General features: G+C 36.3%; 1 protein-coding gene across 1 annotated transcript in view; it reads right to left on the bottom strand.

Moving 5' to 3' along the window:
* Positions 1-12,633: 12,633 nt before the first annotated feature.
* LOC127957138 (adhesion G protein-coupled receptor L3) overlaps positions 12,634-19,508 on the bottom strand; it is a 91,409-nt gene continuing 84,534 nt past the window's right edge. Inside the window, exons 22-24 of the mRNA XM_052555569.1 lie at positions 17,158-17,283; positions 15,386-15,403; positions 12,634-15,111 (exon numbers count right to left, since the gene is read on the bottom strand). Coding sequence (XP_052411529.1) covers positions 14,204-15,111; positions 15,386-15,403; positions 17,158-17,283 — 1,052 coding nt within the window. The 3' untranslated portion in view covers positions 12,634-14,203. The remainder of the gene's footprint in view (positions 15,112-15,385; positions 15,404-17,157; positions 17,284-19,508) is intronic.

Genomic DNA, 19,508 nt, shown 5'->3' with positions numbered 1-19,508 from the left:
GCAACTTATCTTACTTCCGTTTTTTTGAAAGGAAGTCTTTGCTTCTAAAAGTCAATCCTCAATAATGTGATGGCTGGAAAACAATTTATTTTTAATTTTTTGTAAAATGGGTAATGACTACAAATCTCCTTCTCCATGGCATCTATTAAAGGTGTCCAGTTTTACCTCCCTTAGTTTACATAAGGATTGTCACATTATTGCCTATACAAATGGCAAGTTTTACATTATAATGTTGCACGACGTCAAGTTTTAAACTGCAGAATTTAATACTATTGTATATGGCCCAAAATTGTTCTTGCAAAAATGTACAACAACACTGCATCATATGAAGATGTTATGAAACATGCAATTGGTGTAAATGTGCAAAAAGTCTGCAGAAGTTCAAAGAGAAGTCAGCGGAGAGACTTTACTGCTGCACCTGCTGTAACCACATTTAAACTGGAACAAAACATTCTTCAATTTGTTTTATAGCTTCCCTTTCTTTTCACTCATCAGGCAACATCACATCCTCAGTTTGCCTTTGGACACTGTTCCTCTGGAAAAATTGGACTTTGTAATAACAGTTGTTGAAGCCACTATGTGTGTTTTTTTTTTTGGTTCGTCTGAAAGCATCAGATGGTATTTTCACTTCTATTTCAAACATTTTCTAGTGTGTCTAAGGTTCTGAGATCATTGAGTGGAATGGAAACTTTGTGTCTGGTCTATCATTTCACAGGTCACTTTCCACTCCACCAGCCTTTCCATTATACATCTAAACACATTCAGTTGTTGTTGACAGCCTTCATGTTTTGTAGCTCTGAATCAAATAAGAAAAATGAATGAGAGAGTATGGGTTTTTATATGTAATGCACGTTTGTATTATCACACTAATTTGGTACCTTTGTGCAATTAAATTTCATATTTTAGTTTTTGAATGCATTGTAACAGATTGATCATTGCTGAAATACATATTTGAAGTCTTTCAGTGCAAAGAATATTAAATATTGTCAGTGCTGGGTTTCATCCTCATTAGTCATCGTGCTAACAATCGCACAGCTGCTTAACCCAATATACTGGGGCATGAAGCAACGGTAATCACCACCGCAACCATACCAGCATAGCAAAGCAGCCTCTCTCTCAAACACACACACTCACTCACTCACTCACTCACTCACACACACACTCTCTCTCTCTCACACACACATACTCGCTCTCATACTCACTCAAACTCTCTCATTCACTCACTCACACTCTCTCTCTCACTCACTCTCGCTCTCTCACACACTCGCTCTCATACTCATGCTTATTGGCATGAATGTAAATGATACAATATTGCCAACGCTTAAAGGGGGGGTGAAATGCTCGTTTTCACTCAATCTCCTGTTAATCTTGAGTACCTATAGAGTAGTACTGCATCCTTCATAACTCCAAAAAGTCTTTAGTTTTATTATATTCATAAGAGAAAGATAGTCTGTACCGATTTTTCCCGAAAAAACACGAGCGGCTGGAGGCGTGACGTGTGGGCGGAGCTAAAGAATCACGAGCGCCAGTTGCGTTGAGAGCGTTTGGAAGCTGTGACATTACCTTGAGGAAAAAACCATCATCCAAAACAAACCATGGCTAAAAATCAGATTCAGCCGTTTATTTATGATCCAGAATCAGATCCCGAGGCTGAAACTGAACGAGAGCAGCAGCAGCAACGACTCGCTCCGAGCGGGGCTCGAACCCGGGTCTCCAGCATGGGAGGGGACGCACTAACAAGGAGGCAGAAATATTTTAAGCAGTTTTACTCACCGCCTGCGGTTCCAACACACGCATACCTGTCAAGTATCCCGTTTTGGCCGGGAAAGTCACGTATTTTACCCTTCTTTCCCGCCGTCCTCCCGTATTAGTATTTTCCCGTAAATCTCCCGTATTTAATTTTTTTTATTTTAACCTGTGTTATTAATAAAATAATAATAATAAAAACATTCCAAATCTGAGCTCTGTCACTAGTCTCGCGATAACTGCCACCTGTAAAGCCCCTTTCACACTGCACGTCGGACCCGCAATATTCCCGTAACATTGCCTGGTCGCCTTCTGTGTGAAAGCAACCACGTCCCGGAATTGATTACCGAATCGAACCTGGGTCGGGGACATAGTAACATTGCGGTAATCGATCCGGAACGAGCGCTGTGTGAACAAAAGCCAGATCTAATTCGGTATCGAAGTGATGACGCGCGTTATCGCGCGACTCTTTTACCGGCTGTTTTGAATGAAGATCAACATTCGCGACGAAAACATATGTGCAAACTGTAATGAAGCAGAGATCAGTTAGTTCCTCACTTTCCGCGCTGACTCAGAGATCGTTTGCTTGCTTCAGTTAAAGTATAACGTGCCAAGCGTTGTCGACTCGTACATTACACGTCACGCGCTGATGTCACGTGTCGTTACGGGATCTTCAAGGGTTGTGTGTGAAAGCACGCACATATACCGGGTCATCACTGGCAGTGTGAATGTGCCAAATCTAGCGACCAGGGAACAATTGCAGGAACACTTTACCCCTGTATTTGCCGGAATGGCAGTGTGAAAGGGGCTTAAGTAGCCTGTCGCGAGGGGTGTGTGAGGTCAGGTGACATGAGTTATAACGCGGGAAAAACAACAACAACAAAAGAAAAAACTGAGACGGATGATGGATGCTACGATAGAGAGTGAAGGCACACCTGCCAAAGAACCAAAACCCATGTGTAAATACCAGGATAAATGGGACAGCGAATTTACTTTTTTAAAGAATGCAAAGTCTGCAACAAATTTGTACAACAACTCACTAAAAGAGTAAAAGAAAAGTTATGTGAAATAAAAAGAAAAACTGTAAAAGAAAAGCAATATGAAATGAAAAGAATGTGTGGAATGAAAATAAAATATAAATGTAAAGACAAGCAATGTTAAATTAACAGAAAATATGCAAATAAGCCTTTAAATAAATGCTCTTCATATATACCCTTTTGTGTTTTAATTTGGGCTATAACACCTGTCTTAAAATGTAAGGGATACTGGAGCTTTGTTGGGGTGGTGGGACTGCTTGCGGTGGGCGCCGGAAAATTTCCCTTATTTTCAAATTCAAAACTTGACAGGTATGCACACGATCGTGACCCTTTTTCGTTGGGATTGCATCATCCTTAAGAAATAAACTATAAGCAAATCCGACGTCAAACTGGGCCTTGTTTGTAAAACAAGCATCTTCGAAATGCAGGGAACAAACACAAACACTTGCACAACTCCATTGATGCTCTCTAAAAATAAACTCCATCCACTACTCCCTTAATGCTGTTTTTTTTTTTTTTTTGGTAATCTGTGCAGGGTTGTCTTGCCCTGGCAACCAAAAACACACTTCTTTTGTGACTTTTCGCAACGCTGTCGCTCTGATCAGTGAAGTCTGTTGTGCTCTCAGTGCTCAACAGTGCTCATTCCACTCCATCTAACGTCACACAGAGCCAGACTCGAAAAAACTTTCCGAAATTTGTGACAAACCGGAAGGAGTATTTTGGGAACAAAAATACTCCTTCAAATGTACAACTTAATTTTTGAAACTTTGTCCATGTTTAGCATGGGAATCCAACTCTTTAACAGTGTAAAAAACTCAGTATGCATGAAATAGCATTTCACCCCCCTGTTGGAGTTATGAAGGATGCAGTACTACTACTCAAGATTAACAGGAGATTGAGTGAAAATGAGCATTTCACCCCCCCCCCCCCACCCCTTTAAGTAAAGAGAAACCATATCATTTGGCCCCTTCATGCAAGCTCTTAGTTCACGCATGCGCATATCAGCGTCTCATTGGTGTTAAGACCGAGTCGGAACGGTTTCCTCAGTTCAGCGACTGTTGGAGGAACTGGAGCGATGAATCAGTTCATTCATCAGAGAGTCAGATACGCTGTTATTTCTGCTCGTTTCCAGTCACAGTGACTCTCAGGTGTCTGAAAGTGAGTTTTGATTGAGCAGCTTGTAGATCTTAAGGAATTGGTTCATTGAGTTCACCAAAAATAACCGATTCAAAAGAATGATTCATTCATGATCTGAACCGTTTGACTGCGGCTCTGGATTACTGTAATAATGCTGTAAAGTTTCTTGCACAGACCGATTGTTTCGCTTCATAAGACCTAATTATATCATCAGGAGTCATGAGTATTCATTTTTTGTTTCTTGATATTATGTTTTTATTCTTAAAAAAAAAAAAGAATATGCATTGCATGAATCACCAAAGAGCACAGTTTCACCTAAAAATCTTCTGAAGAAAAAAGTGGCTTAAATTTTGGATGTTCTGAGGGTGAGTAAATGAATGGTGAACTATCACTTTAAGTAAATCAGTTTGAGTGCATTACAACTCCTGTGTGGTTGAGCAAAGAAGAGAACTTATTTAGATATAATAGAGTTTAATCCTTTACCTTTCGCAGATACAGTAACTTGACCTCTTCAAAACACAGATATAACTCTGTTTTCTTTACTGATAAGCTTCATATGTGTGCATGTTCCTTCCTGATTTTAGAATACGCTGTTAGTCATAATAAACTAATAATTCATCTCATTATGGGAAATGGGGAAAATGTTTTATGAACTATGACATCCGGGTGATTGTGACCTGCTCTGAACTTCTATTAATAAACCATGCAAGGGTTAAACCGCCAACTGTGGGTAAAAACCAAACTCTCACAAAGAAATATGCTTAACTATTTAAAATACTAATATTGAGTAAAAAAATATCTCAAATCCGACCGTAAATGCAGTACATCTCTCGTCCACTTGGTGGCAGTGTTGCTGTTTTGCGTTTAAGAGGTTTGGTTCAAATGCTTGTATGTACAGTCAACAGTAAATTTATCAAAACGTGATTGATTTGTAGGGGTTAAATGATTATTGATTTATTTTCTGTCTCACTTATCAGCTTATAAGTTCCAGGGAACCTGTGTGTGTGTGTGTGTGCCTTACTTTTGTTAAAATTCAAATGGATGCTTTTCTTTCACATTCTTCAAATTGATACATTTAAAAAAAAAATAAGAAGAAAATAGCATGCAGACACAAAATATAGGACTATTATTCATACGCTGAAAAAAACAGCAGTATGCCTGATCAAAAGGCATTTTAAGATCACGAAACATTCTCAAAACTTGTGTAAATAAATAAATATGGGGAAAAAATCCTACAATCACGAGTGTTTGATGTAGAGTTGCTAGTTAATAAAACCAGCCGTAGTTTTATCATTTATCATAACATTTTATGAATATTAAATAATGTATATATTACAGTACAGATACATATTTGATCCCCGTATATATTTGAAATATTTATAAATATTTGAACACGGATTTCATCAGTGAAAGAGAAACCGTAGCATGAAAGGGGATACATCTGTGCTTTCTTCCCAGTGTATCATTAAAAAATTCAGAAAACACTAACTTGAGAAGCTAACATTTTTAAGTTCTTTAAAACAAGAATGGCATCTCCAGAGGTTTGATAGTAGGAACCCTTGACCCTGTCTAATCCGGATTCATAATGAAGCCCACCCGGACACATGTGACCTTTCTGAAAAAGATGCCATGAGAGGCAAATCTTCTGACCCACATCCGCCCTTCTGTGTTTATCTCCGTCTTTCATTTCATAACATACGCTTTTGGGTGCACATGGAAGTGAGTCTGAATGGAATAACAGCGTCCTTGCATGTTTTCAGAAAATGCATTATACTTCTGTTGCCTTTTCTCGTTCTTTCTTTCTTTGTCAAGCTCCAGCAGAACAGATGCCATGGGAATGCCACAGGGTCCTAAACACACACACACACACACACACACATACACTGGTGCAGATGTTGCTTACTGCGTTCCTTCAAGACAAAATGTTATATGGCATTTTCTGTCATACGGCACTTCTCATTCCTTTTTGGACCTATTGTGTGGGTGACAAACTCAATATAGTTGACCTGACAGCAGGACACAAAAGCACTGCTTTGCAGAGGCAAGAGCTGTTTTTTTAGTGAAAATCAGGAAACAGATGCTTATGAGGGCTTGGGAAATGTTTTAAAAATAGCCTTTTCTCAATATACGCCCACCTTTATGATGCAACTTAAAAATCTATTTACATTCCTAATGGTTCCTGGTCTTATTATATTAATGCAACACTGCAGTGTTTAATACAAATGTTATATCTATCTTAATTATTATTATTTTTTAATTATGCACCCTCGTAATTGTTAATCAAAGACAAATTTCCCCTCCCCTCGCAACATCTTTTCTCCATGAGGACTGGGAAATAATTTCTCCCCTCCAGCCACCTGTCACTCTCATGAAATCATAGCAATTAACGAACAACAATGAGCCAATCAATTCCCAATAGACAAAATCAAGTCCTGCCCTACGTCTTTTCCTTGTTCTTGAAGCCGTTTCACTCGTAGAAAAGAAAAATGTTCACAGTTTGTTTCAGCAACAAAGTCGAAGGACATCACATATTTCAATTGTGTCTCAAATGATGATGCACTTTGTGTATATGTGCTCTACCATCTAGTTTATGACATTTATAAGGTTATTTTGACACTGCAGAATTGCACACTTAATTATTTTTGGTTAATTAAGAGCATCATCAGAGTGCAAGTTGTAAGCAAACTTATTTTTTTCTAATTCTGTACCATATTTTACTCTAAATATCATCAGATTGCAGAAATCAAATGGGCTTGAAAAACGTTTCTTGAAAAATCAAGGCAATCTCCTTTCAATCAAACACAATCCAAAGATTATTTAGTGGATATTTTTCTTCCAAGGCAACATACAGGACATTAATGGCAGGGATTGTTTGCGAGGAGCACTGTTAGGTTAAGTGCCTTGCTCAAGGGTGCATTGAGATAAAGATCCTTTAGTAATACTCTTAATTCACACGTCTTGCTATCTGGGATCAAACCTGTGAGATGCAGCTGATCCGTCGCACACGCATCCGTCCCAGTCATATGCAGGAATAGAAATGTCCTCTGTGGTTTTCCCTGAACAAAGGGTTAACGCATAAAAGAATGCTTGTGAGGTGACATGCACGAGACGCTTGAAGAAATCGAGTTTGATGAGCTGAAAAAAGAAAGTCTGCTTTACACAAGCTGCCAACAGTAGAAACAGAACACGAGTTGCCAACTGTGATACGGAGACAAACTCATCTCTCACACTGAGTTGTTTTTGCCCGTAGGCACATCAATACTTAAACACAACATGTTTATGTCTCTTAAGTCTTCAATCTTTACGCAGATTGACACTTTAAAAAAGCATTAGCAAAAAAACTATTCTATGTGCATCTGCACATGCACTCCGCCACACACTGCACGCTTTATTTATAACGTTGGCTAAGGAGTTCACCTCTGACCTCTTGAAAGCTCCTCCATCAAACGGAAACCACAACAACAAGTGAAAGAGACAAACACCATGGAAACCAGAAGCATGAAACCCGTCGCTTTGAGGAAAGCTAATTCTTAATTTTCAACATGCATTCTTCATATTTCGACTGCATTGATCATGCACAACCATTCCAGCTTGTTACCAAAGTTATACTGTATGTAAATAATATTTCATGACAAAATAGCTATAAATATGAACTGATCTTACTAAGCTAAGAGTTTTACACGGTTACCTACTATAGCATTTTTTAAATAGGCCTACATTATGTCCATTTCGTTTTGATGTTTTATAATATTTGCTCAAAGATAGATTGTATACTGTATTTAGAAATGCAAATCTCTTGAAAAATAATGGCATATTGGCTATTTTAAATGCATTTGTAAGCACTTATCATGTGTTATTCTGCATGACCATATTTTAGATCCCTTTATCCATCCCATACTTTAATTAAACAACTACCTTATGAAATATTAATAAGCAGCAAATATTACAAATAAGGAGATTGAGGCTAAAGTCAGAGTTAATAATGGTCCTCATTTAATAATTAGTTAGCTTATGGGTTGCAATCAACATTTTCTGAAGGTCACACATCTTTTATTCTGAAGTTCGAGGTGATATTTTTTTACAGTTTATGGAAAACCTCGAATGTTTTGATGCTGAAGTATTCAGCTTCGCTGTTGGAGACTGATGTGTGCGTGTTTATATGAACGCTGAGCATTAAAAAATCATGCAAACTTATTTTTATAAAAACATTCCATTTATTTACAAGTTAAAACTCTGCTTTTTGTGTTTCAAATCCAAATGTTTTATCTCCAGTATGGAATAATTAGTTTCTTACGACGACACACATTACATGATGCTTTCTCTCAGCCAAAGACCCGCTGTGATGATTTATGATTCATCCAACGTGATTTATACTGTCAACCTTTAGTTTTAGACATTGTTTTTGTTTATATACAAATTAATCATTTTCTGAAACATTATCATTAAGATTTATCCAGAAACTTTATTTTAGTTATTGGTTAGTCATTATCAAATCTAAGTTTATTCATTGCCACTTCATGATGGATAATTCAGTTCAGATGAAAAAATTAATAAAAATAAAGGACACAGTTATGTGATTTTAACCATTTCATTCAGAGGAAAACATAAAACTATACAGATCTAAAGTGAGTGAAAACTCTAATGTTTCAATTAGTCAAATCACATTACAGGTTTCCCATTATTTGGTCATAATTAATTCTGCTGACAAATTAAATTCTTGCAAAACGGGTCCTTAATTAATACTAACTTGAATGTAAAAAAGATTGAATGCCTTCCTGAGACACATGAAGCTGACTCATTACTCACAATACATCAAAGATAAATGTTCACTCTTCAAAAAATGAGAAATGATTCAATCTAATATAAGATTAGGATACAAGAATGCTATTTTACAAAAGTTAGATCACTATTTCTAATTTCTAATTGAATAATAATCCTGCAGTTACTTCAAGAATGATTTCAAAGTGCTTTTGTTCATACACGACTCATTGGCCTTAAATTTTTACTTCTTTTTCTTATGTGAAGCACTTTGAATTACCAGTATGTATGAAATATGATATAAATAATCTCATCTCGCTGCTCTGTTTCACCTACTTTCCAATTTATGGTGAGGATTGATAGTGAAAAGAGCTAAAACGAATTGTTTGCACTGATAGCTGAGGAGATGCCTTCATACTATCGTTTTGCATACGGCTTAATGCTTTGTAGATCTTGATATGCTATTTAAAATAGTTGAAAAGTTACAAAAGGATCATAAACCTCAGTGTTACTGATTTTCATCGCTTTTGTACTCTTGTGCAAGACTCTTGATCCCAATCTCTCCTTGTCATTTCCAAAACTGAATTAGTTCCCATCTGAAAAACTGTCTATGATAGCCTTCTACATATTTTCCAGATTTTATTGCTGATTTGAAATACGCCCTGTGATAAAGTATATAGGTTGATAATAATTAATTAATTCAAATGCAATTAAATTTATAAAATAAAATAAAACATGTAATGGCATTTGAGTTGTGAAGGAATTTAGCTGTCACTTGATAAGGAGCAAAACATTTTTTTTGTTTATAATATTAAAATATATAAGTAAATAGAATTAGATTACATACATTATGAATGATTATGTAGTTGTTAAATAAGTAGTAAAATAAATTCTAATAATAATTTATACTAAAAATGTATAAAATAAATAAAAAATGATTTGTGAATTAACAATATTTACATTTTCCAATTATTGATTAATAAATATACTTTCCACTCAAAAAATGCATTAGTTTGATTCTTTTTTCTTCTTCTTACAATAAACCCGGGTAACTGAATTGAATGGTAGAACCTGACAAAAAAAATAAATAAATAAAAATTTGTAAAAATGTAGAAAATAGAAGGACATTGTTTACATATTAAATATGTTGTTATGTAGAAATGCACCCCACAAAAAGTTAAATTTGTGGACAAACTGATACTTTAACTTTACTGATTGGTGAAGGTTACACAATTGAACATTAACTTTGTAACATTTTATTCAACAAAAGTAGCAACACAAAATAAAAGGCATTTTATTGGACAAAACATAAGTACACAAATTCTTAATTTCTTCAAATATTTTAAAAGTCTCTTACCTCACATAGGATAATATTACCCATCTTTCCTTGCAGAAAACTGTGCGATATTGACGGAGTGTGTCTGCATGCTTTGGTTCATTATTTTATTGGAAGGTTGTAAAGTTCCTCTTGAGATTTTTATTTTATTTTTGTATTAAATCTTTTTTTTTTTTTATTTGGCCTTACATTCTCTCGTGCACTCTTTGATATAATGTGGATTTCATAGTTGACATAACAATGGTAAGATTTTCTGACCCTGAAGCAGCAAAACACCATGAGTTTGTTATTCTGCAGTGTTACGTTTTTTAGAAACTTACTGTAAAGTTTGAAACTGTGGCCAAACATCTCCTCCTTTGAGAAGCACATTGGATTTTTTTCTTGATGCTTCTTCCTTGCCGGCCAGGTTTGCACCCTCTCTTTCTCATGCCTGACGTGTGTATGGATTGTTTCCAAAGTTGCCTGTAGATCTTTTAACAATGGGGTCCTTTGAGACTTTCTGAAGCATCTTGAATTTGATGGAATGGCCGACCTGAAAAGATGGCATGCGTTGTGAAAAAAGTCAATTATTTTATGCACAGTGGAATGGTGGATTTTAAATAGCTAGAAAATGGCTTTAAAAGTCCCCTTTCAGACTTTAAGCCTTCCTTCTGAAGGGCTCAGACTGCCTTTTTACTTTTCTTTTATGCTGCCATGTACTTTATTGCTTAAGAGCTGTTTATTGAAGTTTATAAAAGACCTTCCTCTTGATGTTCTACTAATTTGCAACTCAAGTCTTCTAAACAATTTGCTCATGATGTTGAAATAAATAGGTGTACATTTTTTCCACACAAGAATAGGGCATTTCTGCAAAAAAATGACAACTGCCCTGCCTTTCTGTTTGTGTTGTTTTCTAGCAAGAATAATTAATAATTAACAACAATTAAACAAAAGCCATAATTGGTAACAATGTTGCTAATTTAGCCAGATTTAAATTGCCACTGGCAACGCAGACTTTTTTCCTTTGATAGAAAAAGTGAATATAACAGCTATAACTTGGTTAGCAGGGTTGAATCATTGAGCATGACAAATTCACACTGAGAAAACAGAATTCGATTATTTACATTATCAACAGTTATGCTGTGGAAAGTGTGTATTCATGGGTGTTGCAATTTTACATTCATTTTATTTTTATTTTTTAAACCTGAAACACAGGCGAGAGAAAAGGAGGCGAGGAAGCGGACTTAATTCAAATTTACTTAATTCAAGTGCTGTAATGCAAAATCATTTTTTAAATGTAGCTAATTTTAATATTTGTGTTTTTAGCATTTGAATAATGTTAGGGTTTGTAAAATAAAATTATTATACACAAAATTATTTAACATTTTTACATAATTTAAAATATATAATAATTGTATAAATTTAAATGTAAATATAAATTTTATTAATATATATATATATATATATATATATATATATATATATATATATATATATTTTTTTTTTTATTTATTTTTTTTTTTTTTTTACTCGAAATGCTAAAAATGCAAACAAATCAGGATGTTTTATTGAAAAACATGCCAAATCATAATCTCAAGACTGCTGGCATTTCCAAACTGAATCATGGTCTATTTTTTATATATCAACACTGCTAATATAAAATTCGAAAACAACCAGCGTTCCCATAATTACATCAGAAATATTAAAAGAAATATATTGGGTCCAATTAGGGGGTGCCTAGAACATTGTCCACCCTCAGTGCAAAAAAGGTAGAAACCTGTCATTATTGCAGTAGCTTTTCAAAATTTAATTATATATTTTTTTTTGCATGTAAGTACAGTTTTTGTACCTTTTTATCTGAGAGTTTGTTGGACCTCTTGAGAGACCTTCAAGTCAAAAAGGTGGAGAAGCATTTGTCTTGTGTCACCCAAACTTGTACGTTTCGTCTTCTCAGTTGAGTGGTATCTGTGCTGTAGATGTGGATTGATAAAAGATTGAATGGTGAACAGTTTCTTTCTTTAAAAAACACTTTTCAATTTCTTTTGCTGCCTAGACGCACACACACACACACACACACACTATGCTCGTGTCAAAGGCAGGACAGGGCTCTAGAGTGTGCTTGGGGGCCGAAGGGAGGCTGCATCTTTCCTTCCTTTCAAAATGCTCAAGTGCCTGTCAAAACGGCCTATAAATATTCATGAAAGTGGTAACATTTGGCAGAGCGAACTCTCACAGACACACTCGCACGCGCAGGCTGTCTGACATTTGTGCGTGTTTGCAGACGGACGTGTGTCTGTTTGCATGGAAAGACATAAAAAAATCAATAGGTCATAATTACACTGTTTGCGCTGGCACTCTTCTCAGATGTGAATAATTAATTGGTACCGTGCTCGTTTGATTGGTGCCGATACAGAAACTGGGTCAGTATAGAAAGAGACTGACTGACGGTTTCCCAGACAGAGATTAAGTCTAGTCCAAAAGGATTTTCAACAGAGAATCACTCCATGACAATCCTTCCCTGAAAAACGGCCCAGAGTCATGAGTGTTCCTCATCCTGCTGAAGGTGTCGCTCTATAATTGAAAAAATCTAATTAAAAAGGCAAAAGGAGACGCAGAAAATCACACCTTTCCCCTGCGAAATATTGCAAATATTAATTCAGTCATTTTATTTGTTGGCAAACAACTTTCACTGTTACAACAAATATTAGTTATGAGTTCATTCGGTTTAGAATGCATATGAAAAGAATAAATAATAATTCCAGCCATATTGTAATAATAACAATATTGATGATAATAACAATAAAAAACGCTCTCTAAGATCCAAGTTTCTGATCTGTTGGAAAATAAAAAATAAGACTAATAAATATGCAGTGAATTTTCTCAGGGTGGGTTAACAAGGGATAGATGTGCAAGCTACAGGGAGTCTCAGTTTGAGAGCAAGTAAACAGTAGTTTCAGAAACCCACCTTTACAAGGTTGCTTCCATCTTCCAAACCACTCCATTAAAGTCCTATCCTTCTACTCTTTACATGCTTATTTGATGTGTTTTCATATGATTCGTTATAATGATTCACACTTTTATTTGCTCGGTTCCATTTCACATCCTGCTAGACTGTCTTACCATTCTTGATTAAGCTCTTAAGTTTAAAACATAACTCGATATGTGAGGTTTTAGCCTGAGAGAACAACTTTAGCTGTGTGAATATGGTGGGATTTTTCAACCTGCATCCAAAGTACGATTTCTGCTCTTACACGTAAAAGACGGCGTGCTAATGAGCTGGAACTCACGAAACGACGTCGTTCCAGCATCATTGGGATCCCATCTGTAATAGCTGTCAATCACACAACAGTCTCTTGGTTATCACCGACACAGTGAGAATGATGAAGTGTTGCATTAAAAAAAAAAAGCAAAAGAGAAGAGGAGGCAATGGTCATCCTTCCAAACGAGAGTGTGTATGTAGATATGTGTGCTGTGCGTTATAAGGGATAGTTTTTTGGAGGACCAACACAGCATTGTGGGATTGGTCTAGTCTACAAAAACACATACAAGGGGCAAAATAGACCAAGAAAACAATAAAACGCATACGATCATATGCAATATCAGAATCTGTACATTTTACACGGAAAACAGTTCCATTTCTTTGTAATTAGTCAGGATTACTTAAGATAACTTAAGATTATTACAGAAAAATAAACGTAAGAAAACAAGATGCGTCCTCAGTCTTTAAGAACAGAAGAGTCTTTTTCTGATTCCAACGAGATCGGTGCTAAACGAGAAGGAATGTGCGCAGCAGAGAATCATGGGTAATGCAGTTCAGTACGACAGAAGAGTTCAGAGTCTCGTTATCATACACGGTCGGCGTTTTCCACAGTCGCTCGCCACAATCCCTGGAGAGTTTGGAGGAGAAACGGACGGACACTGGATAAAGGAGGGTTATGCAAATGGAGCAAAAGTTCGTCCTCATCTCCAAACGGACAACCTGCAAGAGTTTTACTCAGCAGATTGATGAGAAGAAAATTCAGAAGACCTGCCTACACTCGTAGGAATGGGTTACTGGTTCTAACTGGAGCAGGATTTTGGTGACTTGTATGTACTGGAATCAGTCTCTTTATCAGTGCAGTAGGTAGTGTATCCCACGCCTTGTGCATCGAGTCACACACACACACATGCGCACGCATGGGAATGTGTGTGTGTGTGTGCATGTCAGTGTCTATAAGCTGGTGACCAGCTGTGAGGGGTCCGGTGGCTGTTCCTCAGGCGAAGAGTCTTCTTCTTTTTCAGACGGGGCGATGAAGCCGTCACTGCCTCCGCGTCCCATCTGATAGTAGCTGTCGAGTTCCTGTATGTGGTTCCTGGAGCCTAGGTTCGGCATGCTTTTGTAGTACACGTCATCCGCCTCCATGATGACCCCTTTGCCGTTGGCCAGGTGCAATTCACCGTCTTCTTCCTCCTCGACGTCGTCCTCTTCGTCTTCTTCGTCTTCATGGAGACCGTTGATGAGGTCGTCGGGTGCCTGTGGGAGGTCGTTGAGCTTGGGCATGCTGGTATAGAGCGAGTCTGTAATGGGGGAGTGTGTGTGCGCGCGGGGAGTGTGTGACGAGTGTGTGTCGTTGGGGAGCAATGGAAAGAAGCTCTCGGTGTTCTCCTGCGGGAGGCGCCGGTGGGATGAAAACGTGTGCATGGGGGCGTGGTTTTCCGGAGGGGGCGGTCTGGGTGGGAGGAGCGGCGCTTGTGACTCCTCCCTAATGAGCTCCAGAGTTAACCCGCTGCTTTCGTCGTGACGGTGAAACGCTGCAGGGTTGTCGAGCACCATGACGTTGTCTGTGGCGATGGACGATGACCCCGCGACCCCTCCGTTGGCCAGATGGTTGTTGAGTTTATTGGTCAGGGTCCCCTGGTGGGATTTTCCCTGTCGCTCCTGGGTGTTGAGGTACGATGGCGTGTAGTTCGCCGTCAGCTCTTTCAAGATCTTTTTCTCTAGCGTTGTCGGCGGCTCGTTGCCTCGAGAGCTGTAGGTGAGGTAATCGCCCGCTGCCACGCCGTAGCTGTTGCAGTGGTTACCGTTAAGCGGCAGCGTATCCATAACGCTGGAGTCCCGTATATTGTTGAGAATGCCTTCTGAAACACAAGAAATGGTGCAAAAATCAACATTTTGGTGCATGTGCAATGCACATATGCAGTATTTATAAGTAATGGTAATATGAATCAGTTCATATATGCGAAAGATGATATCAAACAGGATATTAACCTTTATCAAAAACAATACAGGAGAGATGTGGATTTAACGGGAAGGGAATGGGAGGGATGAGGAACAGGAGAATATTAAAGAAGAGAGCAGCAGAGGAGAATATATTATAAGCGTGGAGCTGTTGTGAAAGTAAATGAATCATACTTGAATCTCTGTAGGAGGCTGCAGACCGGCGTGAAAGGAGAGAGCAAGAGAGAATGATTACATACAGAAATGCTTATGGATCATGTCCACAGAGAGAAAGAGAGAAGTATTGTATTCAGCTCAGACTGTGACAGGCATTAGTGACTGACTGCTTGCCTGCTGAGTTTAGGACAGATGCTGGGTTGAAATGTTCTAATTGCACCACATTATTAAACCCAACAGATGGACATAGAAACAATATAAATGATCTCATTAAACAGACACAGGAAGTATGTATGCAAGATATCACTGTGTGTGTGTGTGTGTGTGTGTGTACCATTAGGAAATTTACACTTCACAAGGTAACAAACAGGATGCAGCATAGTCCTCTGAATCTGAATTAAAGGAAGTTGAACTAAAATGGAAAGGATATCAAAGAAATGACCCACTCAGATGTACCAACACACCGAGGATTTCAAGAAACATTAGATAGTGTGATGCTCAATGCTTAAAGTATACTTATCACTTCATATTTTACTGTAAAATAAATCAACTCCTATTTTTTCAGACCCTGGTGAAAAAAGTTTATATATCATTATTTGGGTCCCCTTAAATTCATTAGTCAGAAAATAATAATTGAAAATAATAATTGAACTGGAAGTTGGATTGGAAATGTACTAAATTGCAATTCAAAGAAATAAAATACAGAGTAGAACAAATTTTACAGTCCAACACAAACAGCAAAATAAGATCACTAATTCACTAATTATTATCTGTATAATTATTATCAGTAACAAAATTTTTATATAATCATTCTATTTGATTAATTAGGCTTATTTATTGCCTGATATCTATATATATATATATATATATATATATATATATATATATATATATATATATAGATATATATCTATATCTATATATATATATATCTATATATATATATATCTATATATATATATATATATATATATTGATTTGAATGAAAATACCTTTTTAATAGATTTAAATAAAATAAAATTAAATGAAGGATTATAGCCAATAGTTTTTTTTATGTAAATAATAATAAATAAAATTATAAAATGTGTAAAAATTGTTTGGAATATATTAAAATTATATTTACATGTGCCAGTCTAAGGTGCCAGTCTAAACATTTATTATTAGAATTTATGATTATGGAAATACCCCATATGTCAATGTGTAAGATGTTTAAATAAATATGCATTTACGTAAAATTTGTATTAAAACATTTATTCAATTTTTTTTATAAGAGTTGACTTATAAAATTAGTTTTTTTAATTAAATTATTTTGTGGAATATATAAAAATTATATTTACATGAATTTTTTATAGGTGCCAGTTTAAACATTTATTATTAGAATTTATGATTATGGAAATAGACCATAAATAAATATGAATTTACGTATATATATATATATATATATATATATATATATATATAAAAGTTAACATAAAATTTGTAAAAAATATTTTAAAATATTAAATTATTTAGTGGAATATATTACAATTATATTTACATAAAAAAATTATAGGTGCCAGTTTAAACATTTATTATTAGAATTTATGATTATGGAAATACCCCATATGTCAATGTGTAAGATGTTTAAATAAATATGCATTTACGTAAAATTTGTATTCAAAAATGTATTTTTAAATGAATTTTTTTTCCAAGGACTCGTCATGTATATTTTCCTTTACAGTTGTCACCCTGAGAGGCAATTACCATCCAAAAAGTGCTAAAGTTTGTGAATGTGTCTGTGAGAGGCAAACCTTGCGTGTTGAACATGTTGGCTGTAGGGTTATTGTACACAGCAGACTCTCCCAGCAGTGTGTTATAAGGATTAGTGCCATGAGGACGTAACAAAGCATTGGAGATGAGATGGTTAGCCATGGTACCTACAACAGCCACAAACAGAGCCAGAAAGAGAGAGAGAGAAGACCGGAGGAAGGAGCAACATAGAGACAGAAAAGATATGGACAATAAACAGTAAGAACGATGCAGACAAACTTGTGTTTAAACAGCTTTAAACATCAGCAGTCGCAGCGTGTTAGTTCGGCTGGACAGGAATGTAAAACCTCCCACGTGGAGTGTAATATAAGAGCAGAGCTCAGCATAGATGATGTTTATTCTGGACAGCTGTTGATGTTTGACATTTTGTCCTGCCAGTGTGACTTGATTGGAAGCGTTTCACTGATGTCGTTGGAAGACTTCTAAAAGCTCACATTCCTGTTTACACAGGACGGAGAAGACAAAGGAGCTCGGAGGAGCAAATCATATTAGCGTTTGGACATAACCGAGAATGAGCAGGACATGAGCACATGCACAGATGTCCGATGCGTTCAGACTCCAGGGTCACAAAGTTGGAGCGCTTTTCTGTCGCCTTCCAGATTCCTCTGCAGTTCCTCAAACACACACTCTTACAATTATATACAGTACGAGCTCTTTTGGCTTTGGGAACTCTGGTAACACTCTTTTCACACTCCTACTAGTTTGTCATTTGTCTACTAACAACGTCCAAAGGTGTACATGCATGTGTCAAGAGAATTCTGTAGGTTTTCTTAAAGTCATGCACAATTTACAAATTAATTCGGGGACCAGTTCTCACTTGTAACAGTTGATTTCTTGCATGCATATTACTAGCTTATAGACTGTTTATTAGTACTTATAAAGCACATATTAATGTCTTATTCTGCTTGAGCATATTTTACATTCCTTGATCTGACCCCATACCTAAACTTAGCGAACTATTAATAAGCAGCTAATCTCTGTTGGGAACATTACTTTAAAAAAGTAATTAGTTATAGTTACTCACTACTTGTTCCAAAAAGTAACTGAGTTAGTAACTGAATTACTCTATAACTCGTTACCAGGGAAAGTAACTATTTGCGTTACTGTAAAAAAAAAAAAAAAAAAAAAAACGAAGTTGCTATATGTCAAATTTTCTTTTTTTAATTTTTTTTTCAGTTTTCACAAGTCAGTTGACATGAGTAGAACAGACAGTTGTTCGTACATAACTTTCGATATTTATTGCATGTCAAAAGACAGCAAGAGTTTTATCCTGCACTTCAAGTATTATCTTTGTAAGAAAAGTGTTGTTGGCCACTAGCTTTGTAGATGCGTGTCACACATTACATGTAGACATTACATGCACGTTCTTGCCTTTGACCACAATGAATTTGAAGTAGTGCTTATATCTCCACCTTGAAAATGCCATCTTTTTATCGGATTGCTCCTGACTCGCCATTTCTGCTGCTGCTGTGAGTCTCTGTTTAGCTGTTGCATGTGCGTGTGTGTGTGTGTGTGTGTGTGTATGTGTGTGTGTTTGGCGTGTGCCGGCATGTGTTTAAAAACACTGGCTCTGATTGGCTACCATGAAACACATGACTCTGCCTTAGCCAATCATAATCGCTTATCTCGTCATTAACCCACCTCCTCACTCACTGTGTGAGCCGGGGGTGCATTCGGATTATATAGTTTATTAAATCATTGCATAGTAACGCACCGCATTTAACTTTCAGTAATGGTAACGGCGTTGTAACGACGAGAAAAGTAATTAGTAAACCCGTTATTCCAAACACTGCAGCTAATTAGGAGTTTATTTAGGCAAAGATGTAGTATATAGTTAGTCAATGGTGAGAATTGGACCTTAAAATAAAGTGTGAGTGTGTGATGTTCTGTGATGGAAATTATATTTTCAACTTCTCTGCAATAAACCAGCTGACTCAAACATATTTATATATTCTAAACACACACACACACACAAACATTGTCTTTTTTCTTCGTTTGACTGTAAATGATGCACACTAAATGTATTCTGTTCATGTTCATCTTTGTTGTTCTTACCCTTCACACTTCACACGTGTTCTTCACTGACTATTTTGTGTCCTTGGTTTATCTTTATACAGTTCTTTGCTTAGATTTTAATCGTTTTTAAAATGCAGTGACTCATATTTTTATGAGATGTATCTAATACTAATTAACCGAGATTAAAAGTCTGGCTCAAGGACAGGGGTAAAAAATAAAATACAATGCTATACTTTAAAGGCATTTAAATAGCAAAAATAAATATGAAAGTCCTGGTAAAAACCTTCATATAATAAAATAGCAAGATGCTGAAATC

This window comes from Carassius gibelio, chromosome A1 (genome assembly GCF_023724105.1).
Source record: "Carassius gibelio isolate Cgi1373 ecotype wild population from Czech Republic chromosome A1, carGib1.2-hapl.c, whole genome shotgun sequence".
Taxonomy (NCBI): domain Eukaryota; kingdom Metazoa; phylum Chordata; class Actinopteri; order Cypriniformes; family Cyprinidae; genus Carassius; species Carassius gibelio.
Note: the sequence above shows the minus strand (reverse complement) of the source record. Positions and strands in the feature narration are given on the sequence as shown.